The sequence below is a fragment of the Colias eurytheme genome, chromosome 9 (assembly GCF_061535395.1).
Source record: "Colias eurytheme isolate Ceu_HAF_F1 chromosome 9, ilColEury1 Martin Lab GWU primary, whole genome shotgun sequence".
Lineage (NCBI taxonomy): Eukaryota > Metazoa > Arthropoda > Insecta > Lepidoptera > Pieridae > Colias > Colias eurytheme.
This window is the reverse complement of record NC_142988.1, coordinates 12,819,743-12,840,542: the sequence shown is the minus strand read 5'-3', so window position 1 is coordinate 12,840,542 and position 20,800 is coordinate 12,819,743. Positions and strand designations below refer to the sequence as shown.

At 32.5% G+C, this 20,800-nt stretch overlaps 1 protein-coding gene across 3 annotated transcripts in view; it reads left to right on the top strand.

Moving 5' to 3' along the window:
- Positions 1–19,703, top strand: part of LOC149906189 (somatostatin receptor type 2-like) — a 97,925-nt gene extending 78,222 nt beyond the window's left edge. The window contains exons 3-5 of one of the 3 annotated variants that reach the window (XM_090105503.1): positions 14,964–15,023; positions 17,140–17,189; positions 17,941–19,703. In XM_090105503.1, coding sequence (XP_089961629.1) covers positions 17,999–19,243 — 1,245 coding nt within the window. In that variant the 5' untranslated portion in view covers positions 14,964–15,023; positions 17,140–17,189; positions 17,941–17,998 and the 3' untranslated portion in view covers positions 19,244–19,703. Of the gene's footprint in view, positions 1–14,963; positions 15,024–16,623; positions 16,713–17,139; positions 17,190–17,940 lie in introns of those variants that run through there. The other 2 variants (XM_090105506.1, XM_090105504.1) reach the window with 2 other exon arrangements.
- The last annotated feature ends 1,097 nt before the right edge of the window (positions 19,704–20,800 follow it).

Below are 20,800 nucleotides of genomic sequence, written 5' to 3'. Positions count from 1 at the left end.
ATAATTGAAGTTAGAAAAATAATATGTATCGATTCGTGGTATCGTGAAGTGTACACGAGCGAAGCCGCGGGCGGAAAACTAATAATACATTATTAAACAGATAACGAAACCGTATCATTAAAGAATTCTCAGAATTAACGCTACAGGCTAAATACAAGAGGTTTACCTCATATATTTCGTTCAAAGGTAAGAAACGAAATGTCAACAAAATATAAGTAATTTGAATATAAATGAGGTGACCCGAAATACGCGACGGGAAAAATAATTTGTGTCGAAATATCGAATATTTCTCTTCGATTCCAATCAACAGGATTTGTGAGGATGACACTGAATACGTTGGATACGTAAGTGTCGTATTACGGATTATTTTTAGCGATCTGTATTAGAAGTATCGAATTCTAATAAAGATGGGTAATTGAATGATGATCTATTAGATTTCCGCCGGCGGCTTCGCCTGCGTTTTCAAAGAAAAACCCGCATAGTTCCCGTTAATTAGCTTTCCACTATTATAAATATTATGTACTTATGTTTGAAAATTATTATAATAAAACCTACTCGATTTTATAAAGAGCATCATATCTAAAATCTAAATAGGATTATTCCTTATTATAATCCTTATTATAAATTGTTTACATGCCTTATTTCTGAGCAAATACTCAGGTGTTATATTTAGAATAACCATCAGTGACAAATTTCCAATAATGCAGTCAACCAAATATTGAATGTCCAACCAACAAATAGTCTGAGCTATTTAATCGTATTATTGAATAACATGATTCCTAAAGGGGTCGTGTCTGACCACAGATGAGGGTCACGAGGGGTCACAGTATTTGTGTCTGATTCTCTGAGGCTGATACTGTTTCTTTACTCCACTTGCTTTGACGGACACATCCTTTGATACATTGAGATGTTTCAGGGTTTTTTCGGCCGCATTCCGTTAAATGGGCCCGGATTATCCGACCATTTTTGGGTGATTATGTACTTTATTCGTGTATGGCATGTTTACTTATCTATGAATGTAAATCGGTCACTGAAGTCTGTCTGATGTTTAACAAATAAGGCTTTGTATTGATTATTTTGTTCGTTTCGCTTTTCAATTTTATAAAATTAAGTTAAAATAAGGAACTTCGCCACATAATTATTACAATAATATAATGATACTTTAAAATGTTCTTTAGGGAGATTATGAACAACATTCAAATATTGAAAAACTTTATCCACTCTACGCGATTACAGAGTACTTTCCTGCAGTACATTACTCCAATTAAAGAAAGTATAAAATAATAAAAAATGTATTTCGATGAGTACTGACGCCTTCTCAATAGAATACAGGTACATTATTGAAATATAATTTCATCAGAGAGTCTCCTTTGACATCAAAATTGGCTGTGGCCTTTCAATATTCAATTTTGTTGACGCTTTTTCATTATGAGCGATGGATTGACGTATGACGTTGAGTGACATTATATTGTAATGATTGTAATCAAATTGTAATACAAAATATTATGAAAATACAATGAAATATGTATTAAATAATATGTTCTTTATGACACATTCTCTGAATCTTATTTCAGAAGTACGATATTTCTCATGCAAAAAGACGCACGCTAACATTAACAAGACCAAAACACAAATTATTTACTCAATTATAATATTAGCTCAATGCTCATTAATTATATCTCAATTTTCGTAAAAAATTATACGTAAATTCAAATCATTATGTCGCTTTTTTCCGCATATTTTGGCGATCTCGCGAGTTCAATTAAAAATAACAAATTTCATAACCTACCTGATTTCCAGCACGTTTTAATCAATCTGCGTGAAATCGTTTTTATGAACAAACCAATTTAATGGTTACCAAAATTGTTTAGATAGTAAATTTCCCTTGCGTTCTTTATTATTTTTTTATATTTTGCCTCAAGAAACCAAATAATAAATAAAGTTTAGGCACCTGATTTAACGTTATAATCACATGTTCTATATATGTAATCCAACATATATACATATTATTATACCTATACTTCAACATTCTTCATTCATATTATGTCTACGAGAATAATTGAAGTACCTATAGTCATCCACTATCATCCATATTTCTATAAGAATTCAGGTACCTATAGGTGTTTACGTATTTCAAAGTCTACGTGTGTATTTGCCTTAACATGAAAAATGTGTGTACAATTAACACACGCCACACTATCAGGTGTAAGCCGAAGTTAATGTGTTCATTCACCTCACACATTCCCCTGCCATAAACAAACGATACCAACATTGTATTCAAATATTTACTTAAGTACCTAAGTGATTACTTTTTGCTTGTCGTATCAATTTATTGTTTTTTTTAAGTTACTATTTTCCCGGCCGTGGCTCCGCCGGCGTTTTCGAAGAAAAACTCAGATAAAGAGTCAATGTCTTATTCTGGGTCTTCAGCTACCTACATACCAAATTTCATTGTAATCAGTTCAGTAGTATTTGCGTTAAAGAGTAACAAACATCCATCCATCCTCACAAACTTCCGCGGCATTTATCATATAAGTATAGGATTAAGATGTTATAAAAGGATAAAAAGTTACCTAAACAAGTATCCGAACGAGACGCTTAAATATTTTCGTAACACATTGAGAATTCTGAAAACTCTACATTCTACAGCACTCGTTTGAAATAACATATTGCTTCTAAAAATATTATGTTTGGTTTCAAGTAAAAAGTCGTTCTTCAACAAGAAAACGGTCCTTGAGAGATAATTTAAAAACGTCCCAACAAAAGGATCGGGATTTCTTTTTACGTAATGTGAAAAGTAATAAAGAATTATGTACTTTTTTTAACATCGTCTTTTATCGTTTTTTATTTTTAACTTTTGAATTGAAGGGAGATTTCTTCTAACTTTAAGCAAATGAATGATTTATCTTCTTTATCTTGTAAGTTTGCAACTTGTAATAGACTCGTAAGAAAAAAAAAATAAATGTAAAAATATTTAAATCCAATGTTTTTTTATAAGGGATTTATCAAGCTGTAAAAGCAGGATTATAAGCACTTTGAGATTAAACTTAAGGAGATGTGACGGACGTGCACAACAATGTGTAAACAATTGGAAGGTAAATATTATAATGTTGAGGTAAAAAGAAATATGAGATATATAATTATATTCCTAGACTAGAAGATCATTCGTTTAATTTATTATAGTACTTTACTAGACACCTTAACATTTATTCAAAGAAAACAAAAACCATGCTCACCCCTTGTCTGTGAAAGTACTCGGATAACTTTTTTACAGTCATCTATCACAGGAAAAGGTATAAGAAGTCTAGCTCGTATTTGTTTGGGTTTTTGTAAATTTAAAACTATTGGAATAGCTTTTGTAAAACAACTTTACTGCAACTATTTTCTGAAGTCCATAAAAGACTTATTTATATTGTTCAATATTATTATAAATTAAGACAATAGTTCGTATAAAATTCCTTTATTTCATTAAAATTAAATTGGAGCAATTAATCATACTAGAGCCGTTTATTTCGTATGCAATGTATGCAGAGGCAATAAATAAAACGAATTTTAATTTGATATCGCGAAACGTAACACATTCAGTTCTTTAGCGCAAATATTTTCAGTGCGCCACTTCCGGGGTAATTATTTACATTTGAATTATACGATACTTGTACTTTGAAGAACTATAATATTATGTACATTTATATCTACGGCATTTTTGTGAATGTTCTTTTAATATTGGGAAAAATGAAAGTCTTTCTTCGTGCATGAACTTTTAAAATTGTTAATGGTACTTAATATTTTTTTACTTTCTTATATCTGAATCACAAGATTAGTACTATTGAAATAAAATTAATTTCATAAAAAGCGTCACTAGATGCCATAAATTGAATGCATGAATGCTAATTAATCCGCATTTCTTCAAATTATTTTTTTTAATGTAGAATAAATGATAAAAGAACGCACGCATCGCTCTGTATCCATTACAAAAAAAATCTCTGCCACATGCACATGTCCTGCCATGAAAGTATCCAGTAAGCGCTATTATATCCGTGACTGAACCCATTCCGGCCATAGCTACCAGACAAGTGAGCACGTTAAATCTAGCAGAATGTACGGAACCGTAATAAACGACCAGCGGCCGAGGACCTTTGTCCTTAGGTTTAATCACTCGAAAGCGATGTCTTGCACATTCTATTGTTTGGAAAATGCGTTGTTGTTGTTTAAATTTGTGGAAAGTTCTCACGTACCGAAGTATGTGTTGTTTCTATAGTATGATTGTAACGTATGTATAAGATTTACCGAATAAAATTGTAATGTTTTGTTTGCTGTTTGTTTGTAATTGATAAAGACAAAAACTGGACAGACTTTGAAAATTATTTTACTAGTAAAAAGCAACGCTTTGCTGAGTGTTTTTGACCAGGCCAACCGAGGTAGAGCCGGCTCTAGTATTTATACGGACTCTTTATAAATTGCTTACTTTCCTATCTTCATATCGATACAAATATATTTCATGTAGATATATCTTCAGTTAACCGTTTCTTACATTGCAGAACGGTGTAGGAAATTTGCTTTACATATTTTAAAATGCATGAAACTTGGTGTCATTGAAAATGCTATTTTCACATCCACTACCAAAGCGTTTCTCACAACTACAATATTACATTACGTAAACATTATTTATTTTTCTCTGTGTGCAATATTTTGTGTGAACGAATACGAATTTTCATGCTTCGAAAGCTTATATAGAGCTTGTATTTTGCTATCGATAAAAAGATACTTACACTCTTTATAAAGCAAAAAGTCAAATTGGGGCAATGTGACTAAACTACGAACACCTTAAAATTAATTTTATCACAATATATCATATTTATCTTATACTACATACTCATCGTAATGCTTAGAATACTAAAATTAGACACTTTATAATAGACCATTACTAAATATAATAAATTATGGATCCATCAGCTTTTTATCGTCATTCCCTTCATTACGTCTTTATACTTTATACCCTATAAACATAATGAAGGTAATTTTGTAACTTTGTTTTTATGCTATCTTATTACAATTTTATAGTTAATCAATACTTAAGTACAAAGAAATAATATAATTAATTTAATCAGTGGTTTATAAGTACACAAAATTTGTCAGGTTGTTTAGTCTATGCAAGTATGCCTTAAAATTTATATATTTGCCAAAAGGATGAAAAACTGAAAGAAAACCATGGTATTTAACTAAAGTTACAATATAGAAAGATAGACATAGAAAAAGATAACTTGTTTTGAATAATGGGTACATAAAAAGACATCGTGAGCTAACTTTCAGGAAATTTCCTTCAGTTTATTCTCAAATTGACAGCCACTTAAATCTGTAACGTTGGAACACTTCAGCGAGTCGTAAAAAATATGCTGATCTATTTAATAAAAGCAAATCATTGTCGCGCATGCAGTTTTATTGCTTCTCAGAGATCCTTCCCGACTCATACCTCTCGCTAACAAACTACGGACATAAAAATCACTTCGAGCCACATTACACTTTACACTCGCAGCTTTAAAGTCGAAACTCGCGTACAAAGTGATTTGAAGCGAGACAGATTAGGGCAACTACCCTAGATACGGGAAAATTTGAGATTGAGCGTTGCACATCGCCGCTGCAGTGAGTACGTCGTGTCATGTTGCTCTGACGTAACAAGCAATGTAATTTAAACGAGTTGGAAAGATGTTTTCGTGTGCCAAAGGTATTACGGAGTTGGCCGTCTGTCCGGAACGCGGGTCGCCGACCGACACAGAGTGCTTCTAACTTTAATACTTTGTGTAAATAAAACTCCACGAAAATGTAGTTCGTAGTTTGTGAGTTAAAAGCTCTTTAATCAAAATGTAGTTTGTTCAGCCACCTAATAATTATTGAGATTAAAGGAAAACTTTTCATAGTTTTATAGTTAAGTTCGACCGGACGAAGCCTGAATTACTGAATATATAAAGAATTTTTGACACGTCATACTGTATATATACAATTGAGTATTTGAATTAAATTTTTTTTTGTGATAAATGGAAAGATTATATATTAGTTTTATAACAAAACTGTTTTTATTTTTATTTTTTTGCAATAATTCAAAAGTTATTTCAAAATAAAAATTAGTCTTTGAATCCAGTACCGTAGACACGCCGGCAACTCCCGAAGCGTCACCCAAGCGCGTGTGACGTCATAATGTTAGTTTTCACTCATTGCAGTTGATAGAACAATAAATATAGTTTGAAATACTTAACAGGATAATAAGGTAAATTTATGAAATTATTTTATTGTTACCGGGTTTTTATAAGTATACAAAATTTAAATTAAATCCGTCGGTTTATAGTGGGTCTAAATCGAATCGAAAGGAGAATTGGTTACATACAAACATATGTTTTAAGCTGATCCTGGCGATCCTTATCAGGATAAATTTATGATATTATTGTATTGTCATCGGACCTTGATAAGTGTTCAAAATTTGAACAAAATCCATCGGTTTTAAGTGGGTCAAAATCGAGTCGAAACTTCGAAAGGATTCTGTTACATACAAACATACAGGTGAAGCTAATAAAAGCGTGTTAATACAGTGTTTTGATCTATTTAATTTTGTTGTCATTATTAAATTACATATTAAATATATTAATTGTTAATTATATTACTTAAATTTATATTAAAAATGGCGAACCTCAAAAGTTATCGTTTTGTACCATTATGTACGAATACTACAAAGGCAACTCCTGACAAAAATCGGTGATCATAAATATATCAACATCTATTCTTGATGATTCTTATTTTTTTCGTAACTAACTAACTAATTCGGAACCAACTAACAAATCGTATTTTAGCAATAAACTTTCAATATTATTGTCTAGTCACGTGTAATAGCCGTAATCGCTATGTACTGCAGTTAATACATAGCTATAACATTATGACGTCACAACTGTGGTGACCAGTCATGGCGCGTTTGTAGTCACGTGATTCTAATTTAAATTTCATCAATTTTGAATTGCTTATAATTAACGGAAAAAAATTTTTTTTGAAGTTATTTGTATTAAATATCAATATTATTAATAATAAAGTTTCAAAATACATAAAAAAAATCAATATTTTTTTTTTATTCAAATACTCAATTAACATAGTTTTAACAATATATACTTATATAACATAAGGGTATTGTTTAAGGCCGGCCTTAAACAAGCGTTTACACATGTATCATGTTTATGGAATATTGTTACATGATGTTTGCTTTAGTTCGTTCGGTTGTTTTGTTTATAAACAATTAATGTTTCTTAATAATTTGTTTTTATTGAAAATTGTTATTTGATAGATTATATAGAGTTACTCTATATTTTCAAAGTCCCTGAGTGAATAAGAAAAAAAATACAGAACTGAATCCATATTAAGGTACAATAAGAACTAAATTTAAATATATTTCTAGTTACAGGGAAAAATATAATAAACCTGTATATTTACAATCGTCTAATTAATTAAGAGATTAAAATTTTATACCTACATTTTCGTCAACCCAGATTTTCATTAGTGTCCCCAGAGCTCTTAAATTTCAATTTACTCGTAATGAAATCTGATGAAGAGCGCATGGACCGTTTAATACCAATATGATTGTGTCACGCTCGTCACGCCGTCACGCCCGTCACGCTTGTCACGCCTGTCACGCTTGTCGCGCCTGTCACGCGCCGTCACGCTGACAGAATGTGACGGCGTTGATTTTACGCGCCCAAAATTGACCTTATTGATATACAATTCATTATTTATACAATTCTTATTTTGTATCTGTATTTTCAAAGGATATTATCTAATATTAACATAAATGGAAATTCTGTTATTGAAAGAAATGTGAAGGGCATTTATTTTATTTTATTGTTGACAGTCTGCTTTATGAATTATGGATTATTTCGATATTTATATTATTTCGTAAGTTAATAAAGTATTAATTATGAACGTAGGATATATTTTACGAACGAATGTAGGTGTACTGGGCGTATGCTATGGAGGATGCATATTTATTGCGTCCTCCATAGTTGTTATTAATAATGTTTATTAACAAATTAAACTGACTATGCACTTAATAAATACACATAAATATAGAAGTATAACTAATGCATTATATAATAACAGTACATAATATTTTCTCCTTATTGCTGAAGAGGTAAGGGAACAAAGGGATTCTGCGGATAAGCAAGGGGCCTTCACGAATATCTTGTTATCCTTTCCAAGTATTTTTCTGGTGTAGTGGTAATAAACCATAATATGGTCTCAGTTGAAGCACTTTTTCAGCAAATACGCATTCACATTGTTCCCAAAATGCTACTGGGATGAGAGACTCTGGGAGATACAATATGTATATTCCTCTGAATTTACATTTTTTCGGAATCTGTCCTTTTGTAAGAACTACATAATTATATTTGTTTACAAACTTCAGTGCAATCAAGTTCTTTAATTGGATTTATATACATGGACAAAGCGAGCTTGAGCGAATTGGCATATTTTTATTATTCATTTATTTTCATGAATCGCAAGTATTTATTATTGCAATGGTAAAATAATAAGTAAAATATGAGAACATTCGAGTTGAATTCCTTTTTGTTTCAGCTTATATTAATTTATATTGTATTGAACTGCGGTGCACGACCCACTTTCATAGAAATGTCTTCATTTTTCATTGTTTGATTAATTAAAAGGCTGCTACAGAAAAACACGAAGCAACAGCCTTTGAAAACACTCCGTTTAATTGAATCAATATTTCAACACTAAAGAAAACGTCCACCTTCATTGTATGTAGATGTATTGATACAACTTTATATCTTTGTATATTTTAATGTTTTCGCCCGTTCTAATATTCATCTTCATTATATGTATATTATAGTTTCATGGAAGATAGAGCGCTAGAGCTCAATGTTACTAACGAAAAGGGTTCATTTAAATATTTAGACCTGACGAGAAGAAGGTAGATATAACCTTTGAAATACACCCGCTAATTCTGTATACAAATATAAAGTAACATATTTTACTATTAATAAAATAAAATACTATTATGTCATCATTTGTATTAGACTCAGAAATATCATCTCAATGTCCATACAATAACGGTAAGCTCCTGTAAACAGGCTCCGAAGTTGTAAAGCTTTAATATAAAGATGAGATTATTCAATGTTTTCCGATTTATGTTTAATAGTTGTTTCATAAAAACAATCTTTTATCTATACCAAATACTATTTAAAAATTGGCGATTCGATATTATTTTCTCACACCTTCAAATCATAATCTTGTTTCATGTAATTAAAGTTCATCCAAGTTCGGGGTAGACATTATTTTTAACAAATATATCCACCGTGTTCTCTTTTTATGGATAGTTATATTATTATGATTTTTTTTATTTCGATTGAGTCATATTGGAACACTGAAAATTCCTCACTTATTTGAATTTTTCCCACACCAAAGCCACTACTAGAGCTTCTTACCGCCTTTCACATAACTCAAGACCGGTAGCAATAAGGCAGGTTCTCTTTGATTCTAAGCCATGTTTACGTTAGGCATTGTTTACACAATCAAAATAAATCATGAAACAAACAGGCGATTTAAATATCGAGTCAATGACCCCGTTCGGAGCCATTACCTCTGTAATCTTGTTTACCAAACAAAGGCAATACTCCAACGGTATCGGATCGGAATAACTCGCCAAAGTAGTGTTTATGTCTGTCCGTCCGTAAATAATGAAGATTTAACTCGTTTTACGATCGCTCCGGGAACCATCATCGACGCTACATAAACTTTGTACTATTCGACATTGTGCCAATAGTTAATATGCAAAGAAGATATTAATTCTGTTAACATAAATGCAGAATAGGAGAGTGATAAGATTCTACTATTCTGTCTGGATATATCACAATGTCTAGTTCCTAATATAATATGGAAATTGTTGACAATCGACGGATCTTGAAGTGCTTTTACTTTTACAAAATGCTTATGTTATCGTGAAGGTTCTCTCATTGAATCTTATATCAGTTTATAGTTGCTTATAACCTTTCGATAATAAACTATATTTCTATGTATGTTATAACTATTTTCTGAGTATATCCATTAAACCCTACTCACATATTTCATAGACAATTATTAAGTGGTAATGTTTTATTAAATAGAGTATAATTAATCGTAATCTTTCCAAAAGGTTACATTGGGTAGCTTTGAATAATCTTAATTAAAAGTTAATTTGAACTTAAATATAATATTACTGAGCTTTAATATTAAATAATAACGTATGCTGAGAAATAATTATCTGAATAAAAATATTATGAAAATAATAAACTGAGGTCGAAATCAAGAGGGCCACTACAAAAATGTTTAATCAAAATCCAATTAATATGATCAAACGTAATTGAGTTTATGCGTCTTTATTTTATTAAATTTATCAAAAAGGGCAATTTTATTGGCTTATAAAACAGCAGCTACCAGTAGTTATTTAGCGAAAGATTTTTAGGTATTTAAAATAGCTTCTCATGTTATTAGCTTTATTTCCAAGTGCACTTTTTAAAATTATTATAAACTAGATTTCCGCCCGCGGCTTGCTTCGCCCGCGTTTTCAAAGGAAAACCCGCATAGTTCCTGTTCCCGTGGGATTTCCGGGATAAAACCTATCCTATGTGTTAATCCAAGTTACCCTCTATATGTGTGCTAAATTTCATTGTAATCGGTTCAGTAGTTTTAACGTGAAAGAGTAACAAACATCCATACATCCATACATCCATACAAACTTTCGCCTTTATAATAGTATTAAGATTAAGATGTACTAGCATACCGGTGAACTCCGTTTCGCCACCAGAGACACCTAGTCTTTGCTATAAACCTCACGGAGCCCGAGACCTTTCCAACGAATGCAAAACCGTCGAAATAAGTTCATGTGTTCTGGAGTTATAGCGTCAGGAAGGAAAACCCGACTTATTTTTATATAGTAGATTTCCCCTGTACAAATTTCGAGTAAAAAATAACCTTATGTTACACATTATACAAGCTTCCAGCTAAATCATTGTTTTCACTCGCAAATTGTCATTTTAGACAGGATAATGTTACGTCTATTATAGTCATATTTGCTGTGACGTCACGGGTTTAGAAATACTTGACATAAAGTGAGATTCCAGGTATCGTGTCCTTTGTTTTAATTTAACAAGAGAATACAATTTCCGGGAGCTGTTGAGATAATACTGAAATAACATGGGGATGACATAATTTGTTAGCTTTTTACGCGAAGGGATTTTGATATTTTGCTAATAATAATTGTTGAAATAATTGTATATTGAAACACAACTTGTGGATGCTGATAAATTAACTTTATTTTTACAATACTTTATTACAATCTACACTGTGCGCACAGCGCAACCGACATTACACCACGAACCAAAAAGACAGGAGGAGGGCAAAAACAATTGCAATTTACTGTGATACCATACAGACTATACACAATGACCAAAATACAGATTATAATATTTGTCTATTACATCAATAATTATAGCTTGTCAAAAGTGATAAATAAAGCATAAATTCTTTATTCTTTTCTATAAATAAGCTAGCTATACATTTGCAGTGGGTTGATCTCTTACCATGAACCGACCAGCTCAAAATACATAGAATAAAATGTCTCTTTACAATTATTTATAGAAAAGACTTGAATACAGTTACAGAAACGCGTAATAAGATATTGATGTTTAAAACCGATAATCCATACTAATATTATAAATGCGAAAGTAACTCTGTCTGTCTGTCTGTTACTCAATCACGCCTAAACTACTGAACCAATTTGCATGAAATTTGGTATAGAGATATTTTGATACCCAAGAAAGGACATAGGCCACTTTTTATTGCGAAATATGTACCACGGGCGAAGCCGGGGCGGACCGCTAGTAATTATATAACTTTTGCAAACAATTAAGCTGTCAGCTGTATTTACGCGTTTGAAGTTAAATATAATAACGTCTGGTATTTATGAATTCCCTATGGATATTGACGTCAACGGCTCCATTATGGTTCATTGAATTAAAATTAAATTCCAAGTATTTAAATGCAAATATACATATTCACCTTCGTATTATGTGAGAAATTTAAATTCTAATATGACCTGGGCTTAATATACTTTTATAAATTCCTATACTCTTTATGACCGAGGTCTAAGTTAGTGGGATATCAATTCGAAAACTCTTTTCTGATTTTATTAAATAGCTTAATTGAATGTACAGATTGCATTTTTATGCACTTATTCTCTTCAATATTTTATGTCATCCTATATATAATACCTATATTAATAGAAAGTGAAAAAATACTAAACAAATACCTGGAATTGCATGGAAGGTGCTCGATTAAATATTTAAAGGATTTTATAAATCTCCACCCTAAAGGGGGTGAAATCGGGATCGGAATGTGAGAGGAAAAATTTAAAATTTTATACAAACAACGCTATTCCATATTGTGATATTTAAAATTATTTAGCGTTTGTTTTCCCAACTAGATCTTAAGAAATATGTTATTTATTACTGTTGTATGACGTCACAAGAAACTAATGTGTTTGTATTGGAAGAAGGGCGAACGGAAAGACGGATAATTTATTTTATTTTTATTTTATTCATATTATATAAATCAATTTAACAAAAAATTTTGGATAAAGAAAACAACATGAAAAGTTTCCAATTAAGTCTATTGACTTATTTATAATATATGTATAATAATATTATATTTGTTGTGATATTAATGGCTTGGATATCAAAGAGTTGGCTTCGTAAAGAGTAAGCCTAGCTGTTTACCTATGTTTGATTTTATGCGAATATTTGTATATTAATTCATAATAAGGAGCATGTCTCATCAGTCTACCAGCGAACACGACCAATATTTAAAATAATTTAGAATATGAAAGGAATTTTGAACATCGAATTGTTGTTAAATATACATATATTCAACATTACTTTCATTCCATCGACGAAAAACCTTTTAACCTCAAATACAAGTATTTCTTTTTCTCTTAAAAAGCATGCTATTGGTAATTAGTTTCAATATTACCTATATTAAATGCCCTTCAATATTAAGGTTTACGCCCACAGTATAACGCATTTTCAACGTACACCAATCATTTTGTTTTTCCGAACTATGTATAATTTACGGCGCTTGTGACGTTACTGTGCTATGTTTATTGCTCTAGGGAATTACGGAACGGCACGAACATCAACAGTCGTTACTTATCCTACTATTAGTCTTATTTTAGAACAGTCTGTGACTTGTTTGAAAAATTCATCATTTGTTACGTAAATCTTTAGATATATCAATACCTCAATATCTTCATACATTATAGGTACCTATTATTGCGTGTAATTGGCTATGACGATAGAGTTGTTACATACTTCTTTGTTAAACTTAGTTCTGTAAGTAGTTTTTCCTCATTGTATTTGTTGGTAAAACATATTTTATTTATAACGATCATAGTGAATGCGGAAGTTGGAGGAATGATGCTTTCTGATGTATTTGCTCTTCAATTTAACCAATTTAACGATGTCGTAGGAAGTACATTAGTGGATACTTCTATTTCTTGTATTAAAGTGTTGTTCTATGTATACTTTTATCTTTATTATTACAATACATGGTACATGACCATCAATCTCAGTTTAAATATAAATGCTTTGACACCGTTCGATTTTATTGGCTATAAAGTGAAATATTCTTTTCATCAACTCACAATATAAAGACAAATTATTTATGGCTTGAAACAGTAGTATTGAGTCTTATATAAAAGGGTGGATTTTTTCATCGACAGCCCTTTTTATCCCGATAAATTTCGATGTCAATTTGTTTACAAAGAGTTTTTCAGTTGGATAGCTTTTTCGGTAGGCAATGCGCTCAATTTCATTTGATAAATTCGACTCAGAAACAAAGCAAAAAACCTGTTCATTCCGGTGTAGGTATTTAACATTATTTAAAACACTCAATTCAAGGTTTTTATTTCTATTTGAGTGAATCTCTATGATTTTATTTTTGTGTTTAAAATATTGAAGGTTGAATCTTGTTAGTGACAAAATCTGTAGACGTTCAATTATATATTGTATATGTTTAGCTAATAAATATGTTATCAATGCTTACTTATTTTTTTTTAAACTAGCGGATAACCTTCAAATACCTACCTTATCTAAATACACACCTATAACTTATTAACTATAAATTTCGTTTAATAATAATTTTAGCATGATCAATCGAACGAATGAACTAAATTTAATTCCAATTTCCAATTAATTAATTTCAAGAGGCTTGCAATAACATTACTAAGAAAAGAAGCATGTTTTTATGTCTCGAGGAAAGTCAGTTATTTTTTATTCTATTTAAAATATAAATCAGAATAACACTAATAATTTTATGTAAATTTTAATGAAACGCGACTTCGTCGAACTTCATTAATTTTTAAAAAATTAAGAAAACTTTCTAGAGAAATAGAATAAATTTCATAAGAATGTGTTGTAGAAAAATACATAAAAATAAAATAAATAAAATAAAATAAGCCTTTATTACTGTTAAATATTTTACAATAGTTACAACTTTCGTATCTTTTACAATAATATTTACAATTTTCTTAAACAATTACTTTTTTCCTATTAATAGGTTTCAATGATTAACAGTTTGTCTTTCGACAAAGGCCTCCTCTAAAGACTTCCATCTTTCTCTGTCTCTCGCTGTTCGCATCCACTCTGAGCCTGCCAGTTTTTTCAGATCGTCCTCCCAACGTTTCATCCTCGAAAAATACATATTTTTATTTAAATATCACAATTACTCAAACAATAAACAAAAGTCAATGAATTCAATACAAATAACCTATTTATACATCTTAGATTAGCACAATACGAAATTGACCTATTTCCTTCTCCATCAAGTGGAATTCCCTCAAATGATATTTCATACTTGACAGCAATTTATTTTTATTGTTTCAGATGCGACACGGCGTCTAGAATCAATTTTATTACATCGCCACTTACGCTGTTACTTTCAAGGTAATAATATCTCTTATATTATATTTTATTTTATTATAATGTATATAGCTTTCCGCGCACGGCCTAACCTGTATAAATCTTACCAAATTATGCACTAAAATCTTCTTCCAGAACCACTATACCTATTAAAAGAAATCGCATCAAAATGTGTTGCGTAGTTTTAAAGAATTAAACAAACATAAAGACTAACAGTGGGAAGCGACTTTGCGTTGCTAATTAAAAGCACTAACTACTAAGTATTAAGAACGTTTCAAATATAAATTTTCTACTTCAAGTCAAAATATTAGTAAACTAAATATATTATCTATTATTTATCTATTATTTATTCCCACAACTCAAAATAGTGTTAAATGACTTATAATTACGGTTTGTAAAATGATGCATGAAATCTTCTCGCCAAGAACAATAAGCTGAGTATTTATAGTGTGTAATAACAATGGCTCTTCGTGTCTAAAATTAAATAAATGTAAATATAAATACAGCATTAGATCCGTGTAGTGGAACGCAAATATTATTGATAAACATGAATGAAACCGCATGGTTCGATTCATAAGTTCATAATAAAAGTTCTATTTCGTTAGCCAATTGTATTTGAAAACTTTACAAATATTATTAATTTCATTAAAATGTTTTTCTCTTTAGTGATTGAGATACGAGATAATGGTTTATTATGGAAAATTTAAACATGCCTCTTGCCTCTATAAGTTTTGATAATACACTGTGAAGAGTTTCTTACTAGTTGAGAAATCACAGATACGAATTAAGAAATCTATCTATAATAACTAAATAAAAGTCACCTGCAACTACGGAACTGTACAGTAGCACACATAAACAAATAAACAAAAAAAAATACATATTAAAAAATTCTTTCCAAAAGAAGAATAACTCGCTCAAATGCTCCTACGATTCATAAATAAGACGATGGATTGTACCACGATATGGATTTACGGACAAAGAAAGGCGATAAAAAGAAAGTATACCGTATTAAAGTTAAAGAATAGACGTATTATGGTTGTTTTTGCTAAGCCAAACTAGCCAACACTTGATAGACAATGTTGGTAGACAAAAGCCTTTGTCCAGTAGATTGGATCGTAGATACTACATCTTGTGTGTGCATACAATGTAGCCACACCATGTTCTTCAAAGTTCAAGTTCCTATCTCAATATATGAACATCATCTTAATTACACTACTCATAAAGCGAAGCATTAGAGAATGATTTACAATATAATATCTATCTATCTATCTAAGTAGGATTAAGATTTCTGCAACAGGCTCTATTAATAGAGAAAATAACTAAGCAAAAAGTATTGTATTGAGGATCAAATGTAACTATTTGGTAGATATTCATTAAAATTCAATGGTGTATTTCATTATATCAAAATATAAGGCTGTATAAAAGTAGCGTTTTGTTATTTGTAAAGCTTTAAGCTATTACAAATAGATACAAATTAACACGGAATTCAATAAATGTTCAACATTCCGCCAAATCGATTCTCATTTGCTATTTGACAGCACCATGTCTCACCCCACGCGTGCAGACAATATTTAACAAACAATTCGTTTTTAATAATACGTCTTTATTTATCCGCCATCAAACGTACGGACTCACCCATTGTTCTATTTTAGCGGAACGCCTTGTAAACACCGAGGCTTGACTGCCAAATATCCAGTCTACAACCACAAATAGGTATTTAACTAATCTTGGAGAACATTACATAATTTGCTTCCAGAATGTTCGGGAAAATAAATATATAGGTTAAGTTTGTTTGTGGGGATCAAATTTGGTCTATTTGTTGTATCTGCGTTTAGTTCACTAGTTTATGTAAACCAAAATAGCTGAACTATTCGCTCTGTGTATCTTAATACTTTATTGTACTTTATACATATTTAGTTATTGTTCAACAAAGTAAAATTTAATTTATTAATAAGACAGTAAAAGTGTCATAGATTAACTTTCAAACTTTGAACCTGAGAAATATCAATTTTATTACAGCGATTGATATATTTTATTTCATAGCGAAGAAATGTTACATAATGCAAGCACTGAAAAATGATACATTTCTAAAACGCAATTCAAAAGATGCAAATTCTAACTGAATCTTATTTTGTTCCAGATCCATTGCGCGTCCAGCAGCATTATTATCATAAGCAACAGAAACAAAATGTAAGTGAACAGCGTCCAATAAGAAATGATATTATTTAAGAGCTACTTAGTAAAAGTTGAAATGGTCCTATGGAAATTCTTTGGACATTTTCGAGGGTAATCTAATAATCTTGACGTATAATCAGGGTAGAAGGCCAAAGAAAACAATCGCTATTTTAAAGTGATTTTGTGAGAAGCAGGAATTCAGGTCACTCGTATTATGTCATAAATTTAGACATGTTTTGAAATGATATGCATATTTTCAAATTGATTTTATGCATACTTTATATTTTTCATCTGCCAAGTAAGATAGTCACTATGCATATTGAAACACTAAGTTACGCACTGCTTCGAAGTATGCAGTTATTATACGAGCATATTATAGCAATTATTATCAGGTGATATTGAAATGAGAATTGATGGGTTCTATACGTCCCCTTATATCGTGTACTTCATGCGATATCTACAGAAAGTCTTAAAATAACTTGTACACATGGAAAGTAATTAAAAACCTTCTCTTCTAATCTTCTTATATATAAAAATGAATCGCAAAATGTGTTGGTAAGCGCATAACTCGAGAACGGCTGAACCGATTTCGATAATTCTTTTTTTATTATATTCCTTGAAGTACGAGGATGGTTCTTATGTAGAGAAAACGTAAATATGTACCACGGGCGAAGCCGGGGCGGACCGCTAGTTTTATAATAAAAACAGGTTATCATATTTATAGGTTACAAATATAATAATTAATGTTAATTTCCTTTCTTTACAGGTAAAGACCTTGAAGTAGACAACATTTTACGTTAAACGGACAGACAAACGCTGCAACAATGGAGATAGAAGAAGTAGAAATGTATGGCAACGGCAACTACGCTTACGACGAAAATGGCACCTTCAATAGCACTTTCGAGAACTGCCCCAACATTAACCTTCCTGTGGTGTACGTGGTCACGCAAATCCTGTACGCTATAGTGTGTGTCGTCGGCCTTCTGGGTAACACTCTAGTCATATACGTCGTCCTGCGCTACTCCAAAATGCAAACAGTAACCAACATGTACATCGTCAATCTAGCCATCGCAGATGAATGCTTCCTGATCGGAATACCCTTCCTCATCATAACTATGTCGCGTGGAGCGTGGCCGTTCGGCAGGTTCATGTGCAAAGCCTACATGATATCCACCGGAATCAACCAATTCACGAGCAGTATTTTCCATTGCATCATGAGCGCCGATAGATACATAGCGGTGTGTCATCCGATCGCCGCGCCGCGGTTTCGGACGCCATTCGTGTCTCGTATCGTGGCGGCAACCGCCTGGACCGCGTCCGCTCTCGTCATGACGCCGATATTTATGTACACAACCTTGATACCCACCGAGAGCGGGGTATCTTGCAACATCGTGTGGCCGGAACGTGACTTCAACAAAGGATCGAGGACTTTCACGTTATACTCATTTGCATTGGGCTTTGCCGCGCCGTTAACACTCATTTTCATCTTCTACTGCCTCGTTATTCGCAAGCTGAAAACTGTGGGGCCGAAAAATAAATCCAAAGAAAAGAAACGGTCGCACAGAAAGGTGACGCGGCTGGTGTTAACGGTTATAGCGGTATACGTATTGTGTTGGCTTCCTTATTGGACGTTTCAAGTAGCCCTAATTTATTCCCCTCCCACGGAGTGTGCGAGCCGCATAACAATTACCGTTTTCCTAGTCGCCGCCTGCTTCAGCTACAGTAACTCGGCTATGAATCCTATTCTTTACGCTTTCTTGTCGGATAATTTCAAGAAGAGCTTCCTGAAGGCGTGTACGTGCGCTGCCGGGAAGGATGTGAATGCGGCTTTGCATGTGGAAAATAGTGTGATACCACGGAAGAAAGGTGCCGGGGCAGCCCGGGCGCAAGCTAGAGCCGCCAACGAGAAAAGAAAGGCTGCTCCGGGGATTGGCGGGTCTAGATCCGAGGCATCCACTGCGATGACGTCCCAGTCGATGGCGGTGAACGAGCCGCTGCACCTGGACAGCCGGCCGTCGACGCTGACCCCGCTCATAACGCCAAACGGCCTCACGCACACGAGGCTCTGAGTGCGGGCCTCTCGCCGCCAGCGCGAGCCCTCCCAATCGCTCCTCGAGGAAGACACTCTGATTGTATCTATAGATTAGTTCCGTGTAAGCGCATACGTGTATAATCTCTGACAGCTGAGTGACATGAGCCCTGTCATTCTAGCTGTCGAATATCTTATCAAATCTCGATGTTATTTAAATGTCAAATTGATGTGTTGCGCGGGCACTGGGCACGTATACGAGGTTCCTTGGAGTCGCGGCGAGTGAACATTAGGTGTGAGGTTATGTGTAAAGTTATGTGGACGGACGTGTTTCGACCTGGGGTTGTAACGATGAATTTATTAAGTTTAGGTAGTTTTCTCGCAAGGCGAATAAGTTTAACATTTGTATACCAGTTAGTGTAAAAATGTACATATCGTGTAAATATTCATAAATTGTCATATTGTCAGAATTGGATTAAATTACATATTGAATATTGGAATTGTGTTTTTTCTTCTACTTTCCTATAACATAATATCAGCCTATCAGAAAATATTGATGTCCCGAGGGTTCGGGTGAAAGCGACAAATCTATACCTGCTTATACTACAGTCATTTCCTGATCGATTTTCTTTTAGGGCAAGGACAACTTCTTCACTGTCCCACTGAACTAAAATCAATTCAGCTACATAATATTTGTCCTTGAACATCAGGCAAAGCGATATTATTTATCTTACTAAATAAATAGAGATTACTGTAAAGAGTGTATCTTACGCTATAAATACTGTACCGATTTATTAATGCTAAACTATTAACTACCTCTCTATAAGAATGAACAAGAGGCTTAGTCATTCTTTAAATAACAACTATTACTTTTACGCATATACGGTGCAGATGCATGTACATGTACAATATACACATATAACAAAATATAATTAAGTTTTTATACTGTATGTCAACGAAATAGCTCTACCGATTCTGATAAGTTAATCTATTGTAATAACGAGTATTCTAGAGTGTAGACTTATATGATTCTTAAAAATAAATTTAAAGTTTGGGCTCAAAAAATGCAGTTACATAATATTAATTTTAACTAAGCTACACTTTTTACAGTAAGGGCGCATTCCCACTATGTCGTAACGACTAATTTATCGTTCGACGACTGTCATCTCTACCTGTTCCCATTATAACGATTGTTTGTCGTCAACATTTTTTATCGTTTAGCAACTGTTGTATCTAGCTGTTCCCATTGGATCGCGACGACATTTTATCGTTTCCTGGCAGTCGCTTTGTCGTTTACACATCATCAGCAAGCTACAAATCTAGTCGCCTCTGCGTTCGCTTGGTGATTACTAGTGCGTTTACTCTCCTGAGTTCAATGGACGTCATAGAGTTGCCGTCCACGATTTTTTTATCGTTTTACGACTGTCGTGCTTGCCGTTCCCACTGTCACGACAAAGTGTCGTCACTGCAAAAACTGTCGTAGACGACAGTAAATTGTATCGTTCTAAATGTGAACACCTCCATTTAAACATATAAGCCACGACACTTAAAACTACACGATTATCTGTCGTCACGACACGGTGGGAACGCGCCCTTA